Source organism: Ctenopharyngodon idella, chromosome 7 (genome assembly GCF_019924925.1).
Source record: "Ctenopharyngodon idella isolate HZGC_01 chromosome 7, HZGC01, whole genome shotgun sequence".
Classification (NCBI taxonomy): Eukaryota; Metazoa; Chordata; class Actinopteri; order Cypriniformes; family Xenocyprididae; genus Ctenopharyngodon; species Ctenopharyngodon idella.
In genome coordinates, this window is record NC_067226.1 from 40906126 (window position 1) to 40925175 (window position 19050).

General features: G+C 37.6%; 1 protein-coding gene across 1 annotated transcript; it reads left to right on the forward strand.

Moving 5' to 3' along the window:
- The first annotated feature begins 6856 nt into the window (after positions 1-6856).
- On the forward strand, positions 6857-17110 carry lgi2a (leucine-rich repeat LGI family, member 2a). Its single transcript, XM_051900654.1, has 8 exons — positions 6857-7375; positions 7568-7639; positions 8466-8537; positions 8921-8992; positions 9079-9150; positions 9302-9471; positions 13438-13602; positions 13684-17110. The coding sequence occupies exons 1-8, from the start codon at positions 7155-7157 to the stop codon at positions 14499-14501; spliced, it is 1662 nt and encodes a 553-aa protein (XP_051756614.1). The 5' UTR covers positions 6857-7154; the 3' UTR covers positions 14502-17110.
- Positions 17111-19050: the final 1940 nt, after the last annotated feature.

Consider the following 19050-nt stretch of genomic DNA (forward strand, 5'->3'; position numbering starts at 1 on the left):
GGTGTAGAAATACATTTTCAAACAGTTTATTGCTGTGGTGTTTTTTTCGCAGCATGGGATAGTGCATAGTGCATTGTATTTCAGAAGGCACTATCCTCCTTTTTATACCATAGCTGAAAATGGCCAGTTATGAACTCCACATATCTTGCAAAAGTCATTTTAATACCCTCAGAGACCCTAAAGGGACCTTCCATCTCACTTCCCAATATTCCAGCCCAAATCATCACCTGCTAGCTCCCTGCTGACGTCGCAGTCTTGTTGGAACGCGGTGGCCATTCACCAACCATCCAGAAATCCATCCATTTAGACCATCCATTGTAGTGCGGCATTCGTCAGTGAATAAAACTATTTAAAAATGAGTCTTCATGTATTTCTAAACCCACTGTAAATGTTTCTCTTTGTGAGGTTTGGTTAGTCGTGGCTGAAATGCATCTTTACTCACAACTGCCAGCCTGCATGGAGAGCTTCTTGAGACTCCAGAGACACCAGCAGCTTCAAATACCTGTTTGCTGCTCAACACTGGCTTTTTTTATAGCTGCCCTTTTAATACAATTAATTTATTTGACAGGAACTTTCATTAATAAGCCTTTATCTGACCGAGTTCTTCTGTGCTCTAAATCACTCACAAATCTTATCATAATTTGATAATCTCCATTCAGTTTTCATATAATATTAGTTGTTTTCATGTCTTTTGCACAACATTGCACCATTTCATGCTTTTCATCTTCAGAAAGATCTTTCTTTCTCCCCATATTGCATGAGAACTGTGACTTGCTTAATAATGTGGAACAACCTCTAAGTAGGGTTTCCATAGACCTGGCAAATTATTTTGTCTGAGATTGATACAAGTTATCAAAAAAGAATAAACAAACAAACAAACATTTTCTTATAAAAACTAAAATCTGAATGTTTATTGTACTGAAATCTTACTGATATGTCACTTGCATAATAATTTGGAACATGGTGTATTGCTGGAAGTTGTAGGACTGGTTTCTTAAGGCGAGCGGTTTTATTCCCCCATTAAAATGGGCACAAAAGACCGTCAAAGCCAGTAAAGAAAGATTTATTAAGATTTATTTACATGCCTATCTCCAACAATTACTTTTCCCCTCCATCCAGACCCTGCATTTTGCCTCTGGTTATCTAATGGCCTTCTCAAGATTAATGACCTCTATGAAAAGGGAGTATTTGCCTCTTTCTCTTTCTTATCTAAAAAGTATAAACTACTCAATCATCACTTACTTTTTCAAATTAGACACTTTATACAGAAGCATTTCCCTCACTTTCCTAATCGCCCCCCGGAAACACACATTGACCACTTTCTTGCTTTAAATGTCAACCATAGACTTCTCATCTCAGTCATATATAATTTAAAGGGCACCTATTATAAAAAATCCACTTTTACAAGGTGGATATAAATAAATGTGTGTTGGCTGTGTGTGAACACAACCACCCTACAATGATAAAAATTCACCCAATCCTTAATTTAAAATCCCCATTAAACCAAAACAGTCTCATTAGATATGTCGTTTTGATTCATCACACTGCTCAGGCTCCGCCCACAGCTGCTGACTGACAGTCCTGCATTACCATAGTTTCCGCCCTCAGCGAGTTGTACACTGTCCACCATTTTCTCCGTGCTCAAGCAGCTTTACCGACAACAATTTCTCGTAAGCAATCCCGGTGTTCTGTTGTTGGATGTAAGAGTGAACATAGGAGTCTTCATTTTCTCACAACATCTAAACCGCTGAGGACACAGTGGATTCATTCATGCTTTGTGAACTAGTGTCAATCCAAAAGGACAATACAAAACACAGGTTTTGTTAAAAAGTTGTTACTCAAGGATGGATCAGTACCAACTGTTCGTGATCTAGCTTATAGTCTCCGGAGCAATACTGGATACAGCAGTAATGAAAGGGAGAGCACGCACTTCATTACAGTTCATCGGAGTTGTTTTACAGATATGAAGTTTACCAGTTTATTAAAAACCACCATCGAAAAAAAGATTAAGGTCTGTATATTCAGCTCTTACGGTGATTTTTCTGGAGTGAAAACGGATGCTTCATCTTTTGTGTGAAGTACCATAAACTTCATAAAATTCATCGGTAAAGTTTTGGCCATCATTCGGAAGAGGTCCGCTACAACAGGCTTGTAGTAATAGTGGATAAAAGCAAGATGACAACATCATTTATAACCGTAATTAAACTAAACTATACCTGTTCTATTTTCATGCAGCAAATGGCTTTGTAGGCATCATTGTCTGACTCTGGTTCAAACTGAACACCATCACTGACATTTTCAGTGCGTGAGATTGTCCTGTTTGTTTGTTGCATGAACTCTTGAAGCTCCGCCCTCTTCTTGAAAGTGGGCCGGGAACAGCAGCTCTTTTGCAATTAACGGGACACACACAAAAACGGCATGTATTTGCTCACCCCCCCAAAACTGGCTATTTTAACATGCTATAAAAATGATCTTGGGGGTATTTTGAGCTAAAATTTCACATACACGCTGACATCAGACACTTATTTTACATCTTGTAAAAAAAAAAAAAAAAGAGCATAACAGGTGCCCTTTAACAAATTTTATTAATGCAGATCCTAGGCTCTTAAAGACACTTGGAAGCATGACAGTTGCTATCTCAGAGGATGTATGAAGTATCTTGAACCAGGTATGTTTAATACAGTCTACTATACTATTCAGAACCCACTTAACCAATGCCCAATTCCCCAATTAACCAATGCCCAATTTGGACTTGTTTGCCAAATTGGGCATTGTTTTGGACTTGTCTGCAGTTGGAAACTTTTGGCTCAGTGTATTTGACACACATAAGAGAAGCTCTCAACACTAATATAGACCCTGGTCCCTTGCTAGCCCTCTTTGGGGTTTCCTCTAGACCTGCTTTGTCAGCCCAAGTACGCAAGGTTGTTCCTTTTACTTCGAACCCGGCCAGATGGGCTATTCTTCTTAAGTGGAAGCATGCTTCTCCCCTGACACATGACAGGTGGATACAGGATATTTTTGACTGTATTAGACTTGGAAAGTTAAGACGCTCACTCTCTAGCTCACTTAAATCCTTTTATAAGAGTTTTTGAACTACATTAAAGACCCCTTTTCCTTGCTCACCTGTAACTGACAACGAATAATATTTGTCAGCTATTAGAAGGAACTTTTTTTAATTATTATTATTTTACCTTATCTCTTTGTTTGCTTGTTTCTTGTCCATTTGAGGGATTAATAATGGACAATGTCTTACTCCATACCTTGTCATCAATGTATAATTCTGTATTGTCATATAAAACACCAATAAAAAAGGTTAAAGGAGTAATTATGGTAACACTTTATTTGGATGGTCCACTTTAGACATTCTGTTAACTATAAGTAATGTTGCACCTATACATGTTAACTTATCCTACTAACCCTACCCCTAACAGTCTATTAATACTCAACTAATTCTAAACCACCACTATAAAGTGTAACAGTAATGATTTTTTAAAGAATGGATGTTAAAGCTGTACAATGTTCACAAAGTGATCGCTCAGTGTTTCAATTGTTAACTCACACAATAGTCCAGCATGTTTAATAATATCTGTTTTGTGGCATGCCAGAGAAAGGTGCACAGTATCTGTTTTCACGTCAGAGGTGTTGAATCAGCTTCTCACGCCTGCTGTAATGCATTTTATGTGCAATCCAGCAGTATTTGTTAATGATTTATGTCGAATCAGCCTCTGCTGTTCTCTCACACTCTGCAAACCTTCTTTCTTTGTCATCTTCCTCCACTGATCCCTCTGCTACACTCCATATCCACATTCCATCTGTCCCAACAAGTTATGTCTCTTCGTAATAAACTCTCCTCTTGCTGTTTATCTTAATGTTTTGCTGACACAGATTTTTCCTACCACTTAGGCTACACTTATCCTTTTCCTCCTATCATCAATCACTCTGTTTTTATGACTTTGCTGTTAAAGCATCAGCACAGATTAGTCAAATAGGCCTCCCTGATTTACATATAAAACATATAAAAATTTCAAGTAAATCTTATACATCGTTGCCAGTATTTTCATATTTGCATGCCGAATTTCTTTTTTCAGATTTTCTTTTTTTAAAACACTGATTTAGATTAAATGATAGTATTGTGTTTGTCATAGTTGATTTAAGTTCATTTAGAAGCTTTCCACCATGGAATAAAACATGTAATTGCGATTTTTTTATTTTTTTTATATCACAATTCTGATTCTTCTCTCTTGCAATTGCAAGTTTATATCCCATAATTCTGAGAAGAAATGTCGGAATGTAAAAATACTCGGAATTGTGAGAAATAAAGTCAGAATTTTGATATGTTAAAAACTGATATGCAGTTGTGAGTTATAAAGTCTGAATTGTGAGATTATAAACTTGCAATTATGAGGAAAAAAGTCTGAATTATGAGATTAAAGTCACAATTACCTTTTTTTTTACTCCGGAGTGGAAACAAGCTTCTGTACTTTTCAGTCTTTTTATAAGCGAATGAAAAACATAGACAGCTATAAGGTATGCAGTTACTGTAGAACTCTACAGTTTATCTCCAAAATAACAGATAATTGTAAAAGAAGACAGATGGATGCTTTACTCTTATTGTTTACTCTCAGTCTCATATCTGAGGGACGTGTCTCATTGACTTATCACCTACTTTAACTTCAAGTGCTTTGAAAGCAGCAATAGGACAGACTGCTGACAATAGCATGTGTTTGTTTTGACAGTTCAATAGACTAATGCGCTGTCAATTAGAGACATAACTCTGTCAATTAGAGTTTTTTGGCTTTGTGTAAGTTAACAAAATTAACTTTTTAACTCACATTCTAAAGCCCCATATTTTTTAGTAATAGAAGCTAATGCTGATATTTAAAATAATGTGAAGATTTTTGTACTGTCCCTTTTTTTTAAAGGCTACGGCTATTTGCACTAAGTGCTAATAGCAATAGATGCTTTTGACACTAAGTGCAAATATTGATAGATGCTATTTACACCAAGTGTAAATGGCAATTAGATGCTATTTACACTAAGTGAAAATAGCATATTTTCTTAGCAATAGATGGTACTTACACTAAGTGCAAATAGCTGTAGATGCTTTTACACTAAGAAATATAGCAATACATTCTATTTACACTGAGTGAATATAGCAATATATTCTATTTACATTAGGTGAAAATAGTGATAGATTCTATTTACACCATGTAAAAGTAGGGTATCAGTTCTTTTCAATAAGAGTAAATAGTAATTAGATGCTATTTATAGCCTACTTTGTATTGGCAGATACCATTTGCACCTCAGTATTTTTGTACATTAACAGGATGCAATAATATAATAAAGTGTAAATGATTATATTTATTAAAATTATTAAATGGATGCTGCCTTATTGGGAGAATAAAAACCCTCCCCACATCTTCCCCAAACCCTACCAAATAAACACTTTTAAATTTATTAAACACTCATTTGCAGTTTATTTCCACTTTTAGAACATTATTTATTTTTTTAATTTTTATTGAAAATAAATGCCAGCTTGGCAAAAAGTGGATTCGAACCTGTGTCGATCGCTTTAAAAGCCCTCTCACGCACTACTGCTGTGCCACTGAAGACATTAAGTTCCACAATTCTTTTTTAAAACTTGAGTGGCCCAACCAGACAGTGGGGGGCGGAGCTAGTGTAAATAGCGTTTGTCAACAAGGGACACTATTTGCACTTAGGCCGTGTGTCCACCGAAGCGTTTTTTCCAGCGACTAGCGTACTTTTCCCAATTGTTTTCAATGGGAGCGCCACGTTTTTTAAACGGCAGGAGCGTAACGAGGCGCTGAGCGTCTTTTTCACGCTCAAGCGCTGAGAGCTCTGCGTTTTTTACCGGTTGCCTCGAGTTGAAGAAGGTTCAACTTTTAGTAAAACGCTGCGCTCATCACTGTCACTTTTTAGCCAGCCGTCCAATCAGAGTGGAGGAGGGGCGGGACAAATACAACATTGACCAACTGTCACAACATTCTTGCTGTACAATGACATTAACAAGCAGAGAACGGAACAAAATGGATGAGAAAATTAATATTTGCTGGTCTCCGAACATACATAGCAAGTACTCTACATTGTGTCGACATTTTTAGTCTGAAACAAATTACCTGCAAAATCAGTTACAAGTAACAGTGCCGTGGATATTCTGTATCATAGCAACAAAGCGTCTCAACTTAAAAAATGGTGCGCTGCCGAAGCGCTCTCAGGCGCTCACAGATAGGCGTTTTCAGCAGAGCGCCTAGCGTTTTCAGGTGACTAAAAACGCTTTGGTGGACACATAGCCTTAGTGTAAATAGACACTCCGTTTTTGAAAAGAAGGAAACAAAAAAAATATAGGCCTATAGAAAAGCAGTTGTCTTGATGCCACAGAAGTTCTCTAAATGCAGAATTTCTTACTCACTAAGAAAGCTTAATGGGTTAGCTCACCCAAACATGAAAATTCTGTCATTAATTACCCACTGTTGTGTCGTTACAAAAGCCGTAAGACTTTCGTTCATCTTCAGAACACAAATAAAGATCTTTTTAATGAACAATATTTCAACCCTCAGGAGTACCAGCACTTTTTTTCCGTTTTTGGAATGCAATCCATAAATGAACTGGTTAAGCATTCACAGCATTTGTTTAGGCTTATGCATTTGTACTTGCAAAAGCTATAGGCTATTTCTGAAAATTACTTGCCAACAGCAAGCAGTAGTAGGCTAGTTTACCTAGTAGCAAATCATGATTCATTGATTGAAGGTTATTGATTATTTACATAGGCTATCTTTTGATTCCGCCCCAACATCCTGTTTTATTAGGAAATACATCACCACAGAAAACTGCACTGCGAGTGATTTCATGGGGGCTTTGATTATGCTCGAAATTTCAAGAAAAAAAAGTCTTTCCGTTCACTAAAATGGATGAGAAAATGTCTTTATTTTTATCACAAGGATTGCATATATTTCAGGATTCCTGAATGAATACTGGACAAGAACTGCAGCTATAAAAGTAATCATCATCGAGGCTGTTTAACCAGCATCTACCGTTATTGGGCGCCATAATAAATAAATAAGTCGAGAGAGGAGCGCTGCAGCCGAACTGCTGATGTCAGGCGCTTCAGTGCTGCATTTCATGCTGCAGGGTGGATGGCGACGGCGATCTTCTCCGGATTCACACATGCGAGCCTGACAAACAACATGCGGACTGTCGTGATTATATCGGCGCTAGTATTATACCTGGCCCCATTAGGGAACACGGGGAAAAGGGTTTTTAAATGTCCATCCTCATGTAGCTGCTCCAAGGAGTCTATTATCTGCGTCGGGTCCTCGCATGTCCCGCGATTCATTCCCAACGATGTCAGTTCACTGTAAGTCTATACATGTCCATCATTTTTCTGTATTAGATCAGTTAGTGGGTTCACACTTGTGCTTGAATTCAAAGCTTAGTTGGAAATGTAGCGTTTGCAGGACCATATTCAGTCATATTGCCTTTATAATGAATGTAACATTTGTTTGTGTCAAAATCGTACTGAATGTCTCGTATTGCTGGCGTTTTACAGGAGTATTGTGAATGGGACCTTCTCTGAGGTCAAGGAGGCGATGTTCTCACACATGTCGTCCTTACAATTACTGTAAGTGAAGCCCATCTGACTAAGCAAATGTCTAGCATATTAATTCTCATGTAAACTGTGCTTCTCATAAACTTACATTAGTAGAAGAATTTCTAGATTTTATTCATAGAGAATCACTCAGATATTTGTATTACAGCCATCACATTTGCTAAACTAAATCCACTCATTTTGCTGATTATCTTTTCCACTTTAGCTGAAAAACAATTTAATTTATATTAAAGATTGTTTTGATCAATTTACATTTAGTAAGGTTGTAGTAAAAAAGAAAAAAACTTAAAAAAAAGATTTAACCAGTGCTCCACCTACCAAATTAGGCAAAACTACCAAAAACTTTTCCACATTTTACACAGTTGACCCTACTTGGGCTGGATAACCTGGAAATGCTTCCTGGAATAAATTAGCTATCTAATTTAATGATGGAGAATATTTTGGCCTGTAAAAATGCATTTAGCCATTTGAGTAAGTATCTTGTTGCTTTAGATGCATATTGAACAATTTGTTAAACACATTTTGTCTTCGGCTATTTAGCACTGGAATCTGGTGCTCCTCAACTAAACACGTTACCTTTTTGACACTGAGAACATAGTGACTTTTCCATTCTGTCACTGGCGTATTGTAGGATGTCAGCGATATGATACGCTGACTTGGGGATGTAGAGAGATTTGTGCCTGTCCTGGCACTCATTGAGTGAGAGGGCAAGTTATCAAAAAACTCTGTAGCAACACACCTTTTAAATAGCACTGCAGTGTAAACACTCAGCCTGACTTATACTGTAGTAACAATGATAATGATCATTGGTAATGGTTGTGACTGTAAACTCTAACAGGTTGCTGAACTCCAATGCCCTCACTACAATAAGGGATGATGCATTTTCTGGCCTTCCGCACCTGGAGTACCTGTAAGTTTTCTTTAATGATTATTTTACTCTTTTAAAAAGTCATAATTTATGGATATAGATGTCTTTAAGTAAGTGTTTTTAAGTAAACCATTTATGTGAGAGCAAGATATATTGGGAAGCTGCAGGTGATTTCTGAAGTTCTAAACTTGAAGATATTGCACATTATTTGAACGTCCGAATGTATAATTCTAAATGTGTGTGTGTATATATATTTAATTAAAATGCATTTATTATTTTTTACTTAACTGTATAGTCTGTTACTCACAGATAGGCTACTTTATAAAGGGTTGTTCTGGTTTTTAATAGTTTCTTCACTCGATCATCCTGGTTCCATTTCATGTCTATCATCTTTTACTCTTTTTTGTTTTCTCTCCATTCTTTAGGTTTATAGAAAACAACAAGATTGAGACAACATCAAAATACTCTTTCAGAGGACTTAGGGATTTAACCCATCTGTATGTTATTTTTTAATTACATTTAATTAACATACCTTTGCCAATTATTTGTATGGTACTTTAAAGTGTTGCTGTATCCCTCACAGGTCTTTGGCAAACAACAACATTAAAGCTTTGCCCAGAGAGCTATTCATTGATCTGGACTCATTGATAGAGCTGTGAGTCTGAACTTCTGCAAATGCTTACTTAGCATTGTAGTAGACTGTATTGACTATGATATGGTCTTTTTTTAAGGCTACAGAAAGGGGCACAATATATTAATCTATGCATGCTTGTTGATCGATTTTGTTCCTATATATTTCCTTGCAGAGACCTGAGGGGCAATGCTTTTGAGTGTGACTGCCGAGCGAAATGGTTGATGATGTGGCTAAAGAGCACGAATGCCACTGTATCAGACGTCCTCTGCGCCGGCCCTGAGGAGATGAAGGGCAAACGGCTCAATGACATGGCGAGCTTGCATAACGAGTGCATCTCTACAGGTGTGTGAATTAGTGTGTGTTTGCGTGCTTGGTAGTGTGTTTGTAAGCCTTTTCAGTCTATAAATCCAATCCAGTGCCTTTTGTTTGTTGTCTATTTTATAAATGCATGTTATAGATCTATAGATTTTTGACCTCGTAATGTTTAGCCAAATTGTCATAACTGGACTTTCTGGTGAAACGACACACTTCTGTCAATGGTGTGGAAGCGCTGTGTCATAAATGATGGAAAATTTCATTTGTTAAAAAAAATATTTTCCTTGGGTGTCTTTAGTGCTTTCGTGCAGCTAATCATGAGGGAAAAAACAGAGTTACTAAGGCTACATCCACATTAATCCAAAAAATGTTGAAAGTGCATGTTTGACCTTTCATCCACACTGAGATGGCGCATTTGTCCAGAAAAATATTAGTTTTTTGAAGATACTCTCCCAAGTGGATAAATTTGAAAATGGCGTTTTTGCATTGTAGTGTGCACGGTGAAAACGGAGGTGTTCCAAAATGATGATGCATGTTTAGTCGTGTGATGCATATTGTACCATATATATCTATGGTAGTAACTGCATTGCTCTGCCTGCTATTCACTTTCATTGTATTGCTAAAGATAAATATTACTTTGTACAATTTTCATATTACATTCAGTGGCGGTGTTTCACAAAATCCAAGGGTATGGCATAGGGCTGGACGATTATGGCCTAAAATCAAAACCTCGATTAACTGAACATTTTACCTCGATTACGATTAATGAACGATTATTTTTTTTCCGGTTTTTTTTTTTTTGCCCTCATAGTTCACTGACAAGGTTTGTACTGTAAATATGCTTGACTATTAAAGGTGGGATATTTTTTAGCAGGGGTTTTCAAACTGTGGGTCGGGACCCACTTGTGGGTCACACTGTGAGAAAAGGTGGGTCGCACAAAGTCACTTGGCTGCTGCTAAATTTACATTACGGTGAATTAAAACCAGTACGATAATGAGCAAACAACTCTTTAGAGAAGATTCTGTTTTTCAAAAGAATCATTTAAATTAAAACACGAGCTGCAAATCATTTTGAGGCTGCGTCCTCCGGGTCACATTTGATGTCTGCATACATCATCGGGACAGTCTCATTTAAGAAAAGTAACTCTTCAATTACAAAGTAAAAAAGAAATTACAGAATTTTACATCTCACATGGTATAACAGTCAATTTTATTACGGTTACTTTTCTTAAATAAAACATCCTTGATGACATATGCAGCCTACAAGTGCGACCTCGCAGCCACACACACACACACACACACACACACACACACACACACACACACACACACACACACACAAGAATCAGAGTCTGAATCAACATAGCATTCATTGAATGACTCACTGAATAAGTCGTCTGATTCATTTGTGTTGAACTGTCACATGTCTGCGTCAGTAACGTACACAGCATTCAGTGACCGCGGCCGTATATTTTATTCTTATGACAAGGAAAATAAAAACTTCTCTGTAAATGAGGATGCGTTTTTCCCCATATTTCCATTTAAAATATAATGGTGGGTCTTGAGATTGATTGTACTTGTCTAGGTGGGTCCTGGAATGAAAAAGTTTGGGAACCCCTGGCCTACAGTACCAGTACATAATGAGAGCGATTGTGTTTGTGAATTAGTCATACCGTCTCTCTATTAATTGTGAAGCTATGGGTTGTAAATAGTTACTTCAAAAGTACAAAAATATATGCTATAATAAGTTTTGAGTTTCTAAGCTACTTTAGTGATAAATCACAGGACAGCGCTGACAACTAGTTTCTGCGTTCCTCTCTGTGCGCGCGATCTTCACGTTTTGTGCAGCTACTGTTTGTATGAGTGTTTGTGCCACAATGCAGCTGCGCGAGCACGGTAGCTCGATATAATAATACACATCCGATCGTCTAAAATCGCTTGAGTGTCCAAATTGGCAAACCTTAAAACACATACAACTGAAGACGCAAGGCTCACCGCTTGCGGGCCGTCTCTGCGTGTGTTGACTCGGCGACGCGTTCGCCTCCATGTTGCTTTCGTGCCACTGACTGGACGGGGCAGAGTCACGTGGCTACACACGCGGTAGTATGTTTTTAAGGGGGAAGTATTAACAGGATTAAAAAACCGAAATAACCGACATGGGAAAATTATGTCGGTTTGAGGTTCTGAATTTCGGTTTCGATTACTTTTCAATTAATCGTCCAGCCCTAGTATGGCATGATTCCTTCTGGCCATACTACAACGACATTGCCAAGTAATCATATTATATCTAAACAAAATGTCGACAAAATCCACCATTGCCTACTAAAAGAATGGACTACTAAAAGAATGGACAAGTTCACAGACATTGCACAGACTTAAGAACAGCATGAAATCAATGCAAATTCTGAAACAGCCCTAAGTCTACACCGTTTCCTAACCAGATGTGACGCATCGCGATAAAATGTATCTTTCCCATGTTAATCAGAGTTTTTTGTACTAACCAGCCACAACGGCAATACGCGACAATTCTGTTTTACCCCCGGTTTCACAGACAAGGCTTAAGCTAGTCCTAGACTAAAATTCATGTTTGAGCTGTTTTAACTGAAAGTAACTTGTACTGACACGTCTTAAAATATGTCAGTGCCATTGTTTTGTCTCAAGATGCAGACCAGTAATGATTTTTTCTAGTGTACTGTTATAAAAGCTACTTAAATATCCTAATTGAACTGAGGCCTGATCCTGGCTTAGGCTAAGCTCTGTCTGTGAAACCGGGCCTTACAGTTTCTATTTATGTGCCGTTGCGGCTGGAACTACATACAAAGTATGACAATGATAATCTAAGGTGCTGATTGTGCTTTTTTAATGTAAAAAGAATTTAATGTGAGATTGAATACCAATTCACCTCAGCTCTTGAAAATAAATGAAAGGAAACAACAATGTTCAAGCTGTCAACTCAAGGTGAACAAACAAGTTTAATATATGATAAGAAAAGATTGTTTCAGTCAGTATGTATTTTTAATCATTTTAAGATCGTGTTAGATTATGAATTTGATAATGTATGGTACTTATCCATTTTGTTGTGAATGCAGTGTGCTTGCAGAGAGAGCTCACTGTAGAGAGCGCACACACTCTTTTCTGACTGGCTGTGATTTTTGATTGATTTTGTCGCGTCTCAGGTCGAGTCTGGTTTGGACATAAATTGCTTGCCGCTGGAAATCTTAGCCTGATGCCGTGTCCTAACCAGACGCGATGCAATGTTTAAATTTGCTTTTCAAAGCTGCAATTTCTTTAAAAAGCCAACTCAAGAAACAGAACTAACGAGCAGCGTTATGAGCTGTTTATTTCCCCTGTTTGGTCTGAATGCAAATGCCATACTCTGCCATACGTAACTGCTGCCGTTGATTACATTCCTGCAAAGATGACAGAAAATTTGCTTGCAATTGCTGTTCTGGAGCAAAACATGAGGGCGTTTGCCCTTTTAGATCATACATGGAATGGCGATTGAGTGGGACCTGGATGCACTACTAAGCAGTTGGATATTTTGCTAATAAAATAATGCCGGAAGAATAGTGTGAGAACTTTATTATGTCTGGTCTCTCTGTGTCACCTCAGGGAGCTTTCGTATTTAACACATGCACAGCTCGGTGGTTTAAGCGTTTTCAGATGTTCCAGTGTGGACAAGCAACTTTTGGAAAACACTTAGTGTGGACAGAAAGTGTTTAAAAAACGAAAATGCATTTTTGAAATATATCTTGGTTAATGTGGACATAGCCTAAAGGTGATGATACACGGGGCAACTTTTTGAGCAATGTTGCCAAGCGATGTTGCTTGGGCACTTTCCCATTAAGAATGGGCAACAAATTTCTATCTGGATACTTTATATCGAAATTTGTTTCGAGCAACATCACTCGGCAACACTGCCCAGCATCATTGCTCAAAAAGTTTCCCTGTGTATCATCACCTTAAGATGCCATTTTATCATTTGTTGGCCAGATTTCATTCCTCTCCACTCGGTGCCTACGGAGTCTTTGTCTGTGGACACGTTTTCCCACAAGAACGATGTGTACGTTGCCATCGCTGCTCCCAACGCAGAAAGCTGCATGGTGCTCCAATGGGACCACATCGAGATGAACTTCAGGAGTTATGACAACATTACAGGTGCATTCATGGTAAAGTCATGGTAAGAATGATTGTGTATGATGCAACAAATCTCATGCAATGTGTTTTCTTTCATCTCAGGTCAGTCCATTGTTGGTTGCAAGTCTGTGATTATCCAGAACCAGGTCTTTGTCATTGTTGCTCAACTCTTTGGTGGTTCCCACATCTATAAGTTTGATGAAGACCAAAGCAAGTTCACAAAGTTCCAGGACATTGAGGTATCTAAGATTTCCAAGCCAAATGATATTGAGGCCTTTCAGATTGGCAATGATTGGTTCTTCATCATTGCTGACAGCTCAAAGGCTGGTCTGTCCACTCTCTATAAATGGAACGACAAGGGCTTCTACTCCTACCAGTCCCTTCATGAATGGTTTCGTGATACAGATGCAGAGTTTGTCAGTTTGGATGGTAAGGCCCATCTTATCCTAGCAAGTCGTTCCCAAGTACCGGTCATCTATCAGTGGAGCAGGAGCACTCAGAAATTTGCCTTGCAGGGTGAGATCCCTAACATGGAAGATGTAGTTGCTGTCAAGGCCTTTTGGATAAAGGAAGATCTTTATCTGGCCATGACCCGGTACATCGGTGACTCCAAAGTCTTGCATTGGACTGCTAAGGAGTTTTCTGAGGTTCAGGCCCTTCCTTCAAGAGGCTCCATGATCCTGCAGCCTTTTTCCTTCAAAGAAAGGTACTACCTGGCTCTGGGAAGTGACTACACCTTCTCACAGATCTATCTGTGGGATGCTGAGAAGAAGGTTTTTGAGCGTTTCAAGGAAGTCTACATCCAGGCTCCACGTTCCTTCACTGTGGTCTCCACTGACCGGAGGGACTTCATATTTGCCTCCAGTTTTAAGGGCAGCACACAGATCTATGAGCATATCATCATTGATCTGAGCCTTTGAGTGCTATTGTGGACACAGTTGCAATTAAGGCACGTCTGCTCAGCAGCAACCCCTCCTTCGGGCATTTTTCTGGGCAATACAATTAGTGGGTTTTGGGATGAGGGAGTTCTGGGAAGCAAATGTAATATGGCATTATCAGGTTCATAGTAGAATAAGTATTACATCATGCATCTGTGTAGTTTTACATAGATTCTGGGAAGGCCCTGACAGTTTTTGTTTTACTCCTCAGCCCTGCTGAATCAGAGGACATTTCTGCCGAAAGTATGGTGCATGGACTACTGAAAACAGTTGCACTTGTCACCTGTAACTACCTAAATCACTTTACATAATGAGTACCTTTGAGAGCCTTTCAAATCTCTGTATGCAACAGCTGATAACATGCATGATGTGGCTGCAACAACATTGAAAAAAAAAAAAAAACAATTTTCAAAGCAGGCATGCAGATCAACTAGTGATACAGGTGACAAATGCAGTCCTATTATCTTTAGAGACATCAAAGAATATTTTTACCTCATTGTTCACTATTGAAATCATATCTCTCTTTTAGTCAATGGGAAAAGATGTAATGTCAAGTAATTTAAAATGATTTGCCTCATATTATATTTATTAGGATCTCTTCAGATTAAAACAAATCAACTTAAATTTCAGTTGTGTGGTCATTAGGCAGAAATGTGAGTTTATGTGGTTGGGTTTATTGAATTCAAGAATGAAGCCTTTTGTAAATGGAAAAGATAATCTATGCTTAAATACAGGGAAATTGTCAAAAGCAAAAACCTTTAAAACCATCATACATCTTATAAATACAGAAAGTGACTTAATCTTACTCATAAACTTCAACAATCCAACTGACTTTTGGAGTCAAAGATTTTTTTTTTGCTCTGTACAATGAATGTAACCAACTTTTTATTTTAAAGGTGCAGATAGTGATTTCTGAGAAACGCTGTGTAAAGTGGATTGGACCGAGCATCACAACACACTTGTAGCCAATCAGCAGTAGGGGGCGTGTCCACTCATGATGGGGGAGGAGAGAGAGTAAGCAAGAGAGAGATCTGAAGAAACACTGTAGAAAGAGAGATGGCTGAGAGACATTACATAAAGAGAAAAGGTCAGAGAAATATCACTGGGAAAAGAAGGTTTATGATCAGAAAAGAGCTTTAGGACCCGCGTTAATATTAGAAAAGCTTTCCAGCACTGGAGAGACCGAAGCGGGAAGGCCTGAAGACGGACAGAGGTTGTGTTGTTTCTGCTCCATACATGAGTAACATTGGTTTTGCTATGTTTCACAGAACCAAGTTATGCTGGTGTTGTAATATTAGCTATAGTAACAGGACAATTTTGAGTGTCATTGTTTGTCTGGATCCAGTGGCGGAACTAGACCGTGAGAGAATATCATGCATAATACTTGTTTGTTTTCATTGTTTTGACCCATGTAACATTGTATTCTAATAAATAAGCTCCCAAAAGTGTATAATTTCACAATTCTTGATTCCAACTTATATACCACAGCAAAAAGTACAAGCCTAACTAATATACATTTAAAACATTATTGAAGACAAATGAACAGTCAGTAATAAAATAAGAACAGTGCTAAGAATTAAGTGCTTGAAATTGTTCAGGTCTAAGAGTAATTCAGGTACAGAAATTGAATAATCAAATATAAAATAGCATTGCATAATCTTCACTGTATAAATTAAATATAGATGAATCCTTGTTCAAGCTACAAAAGTTATTCAGTCTTGATCAGTGAGTGATTTCACTCCGCCACCTCCCTTGTTATTTGATTAAATCTAATGACACATACAGCAACAGGCTATTTTAGGCTGCTGTCACTTTAAGACCAAATGCAAAATATTGCATGCAATAAATTTACACACATTAGATTTCTTTCTGAACTGTTTACATTCGGTTAAGACATAACCGACTGTGTTTACTATGACACTCAACGAGGCGGCCATTTTGCTATACTTTTATGTGCATTTGTCTGTTCAAGCGCAAGAAGAGTATTTGTGCGCTTTCTGTGTGCGCGCTATAGATGACGTGCCATAGGCCTTCATACTCTTGTATACTGTTTATTTTTTTTTAATCTTGTTCTTGTCGTTCTTTCGTCATCTTCAGTTTCAGCTATGATAAAGAGACATCCACTTGCATTGCGTGTTTGTGCATTTTGGGGGTGGAGCAATGATTGGAGGGGTGTGTTTTGATTTCAAATATCAACAGCGTTTCTCAGAAATCGCTTACTGCACCTTTAAGTACTAGTGACATAAATGTTGAATGTCTGACTTATTTTGATAACAAATGTGTTAAAATAAGAACCTCTTTTCCTTACAGTTTTGCAAGCTGGGATACAGAGAAAAAAAATAATTATTGCAGCCTGCAAAAGCATGATATTCAGCTATTAATATTCAATACCTTTAAGTCTTGTAAAAACTCAATACTCATCTCATACTTCATAACATAATGTCCTTATTCATATCAGTTTTAGCTTAATCTGATATACAAAAATAGAATTTTAATTTTGTAAATCATGACTGTTTTTATTCTCATTTGTTGAATGTTGTTAGGCATATGTTTTTGAATACTAATGTAAATAAATGCTTATGAACACTGTTTATCATTTGATTGTTAATTCATAACAAAGTATTTTTTTTAATGTATGCTGTTATTATAAACCTACACTCTTGGTTGCTGACAAAACGTAAAGTTGGTGTTTTGAACCAATGAAGATGGTTAGCTTTCAGATAGGGGGTGATGTTTCACCACTGTTGAGGAATGATATTTTCAAAGATATTATCAAAGACATTGAATTATTATAAACATTACTAGGTCAAGATAAATGGATTGAACTGGCCGTAGGCATTCATTTTGATTACATGCTATGTTCAAAAGCTTTCTTTTTTTTTTGCCATCTGCTTTATTTGGTGTGTAGCAAATACTGGACAAATTAAGTAGACTACAGAATTACAAAGCACAGAATTAGTCAATTTTTACCACTTAATTTTAATATGTTATTTAGGGTAATTCATATTAACTCCTTCTCCACTATTGACGAGATATCTTGTCTTTTGAGATATCACTTCCCTGCCATTGACAAGATTTTCCAGCTTTTCAATATGCTAGGGGGCGCTATCAAACATCTTCTGAACGAGCACAGTATCTCTCCAGATCAAAACGCAGGCAAGCAAAAAAGAAGCAGAAACGAGCGATCTCATATGTAAGCAGGTGAATATGAAAAATAATGTGATCATCAACTATAAAGAGCTCATAAATCAAAACGGCCTAATGTTACTAAGTGGAATGTCGAACCAGGAAGTGGTTAGGACTGTGCAAGCTTTGGGGGTGTTGATGGATTTGATCATAGACTGTAAAAAAATATAGACGACACACCTCCACTCTCTTCCAATGTAGAAAAGTGAAGCCGCTAATGTCCCAATATGGCGCTGACATCTTGTGCTGATTTGGGACATGAGTCTGCGCAGTAGTGAACTCGGGACCCGATTCTGCGTGCGCAGTAGTGAGCATGAAGTGGAGCTGTGCGCTATCAAGGCTCCACTCACACTCCCGCAGAATCGGTTAGTACAGTTTACTGCAGAACAACTCATTATGTCAGTGTGAAATAAACAGTTATAGAAATGTAGAAATAAAAGTTAATGCTCCAATCTCCTCCCGAAAAAAGTCTGTTGGTGCTTCAGTGACTACTTCGCTCAGAGAAGCTGTCAATCATGACGTCACACCCCTGTTTTTATAGCATCAAATAACCAGTGTTGGGGGTAACGCATTACAAGTAACGTGAGTTACGTAATCAGATTACTTTTCCAAGTAACTAGTAAAGTAATGCATTACTTTTAAATTTACAACAAAATATCTGTTACTTTTTCAAATATGAATCGCAAGTGACTTTGTTTTCCCATTTATTGACTGACACCTCTCCTGTCTACATGTTGAGGCAAATCGGGAGTGCAGAGACGTTGTGTGCACTGTGTAAACATGATGGATATTATAGACTATTTCTAGACTAAATGTGAGCATACATTTACTTTTTCTCCTGCGTCGTATTCTTCTGTATTCCAGAATGGCAGCACAGCTGAAAGTCTTGTTTGTTTGAGCTGCGCCCTCTACTGTACAGGCGTGAATTTCCTTCAGCCTGAGGCTTATTCATTTCACTTTTGGTGTGAAAGGGCCTTTACATTTGCCAAAAATAGAATTTTTTTTGTTGTTATAAAAACAAAAACAAACAGCCCAGCCCAGATGAGAAAAAGTAATGTAACACATTACTTTCCATAAAAAGTAACTAATGCAATTGGTTACTTTTTTAGGGAGCAATGCAATATTGTAATGCATTACTTTTAACAGTAACTTTTCCCAACACTGCAAATAACTAAAACAAAATAAAAAAAATAAAAAAATTAGCACTTGAACTTTCATCAGAATGATAAAAACTAGCCTACATAAAATGACAGAAACCATCTTTGAAAAAAAAAATATTTGAAATGTAATTTAATTGTTTAGTTTGTCTCACTTCCCATTAAATTACATGGAGAGGGCGGGGTTT

Coding starts and splice junctions, on each gene's coding strand:
- lgi2a (XM_051900654.1), top strand. CDS start 7,155: ATGGCGACGGCGATCTTCTCCGGATTCACACATGCGAGCCTGACAAAC. Junction 8,993..9,078: donor CTTAGGGATTTAACCCATCT/GTATGTTATTTT, acceptor TATCCCTCACAG/GTCTTTGGCAAACAACAACA. Junction 9,151..9,301: donor CTGGACTCATTGATAGAGCT/GTGAGTCTGAAC, acceptor ATTTCCTTGCAG/AGACCTGAGGGGCAATGCTT.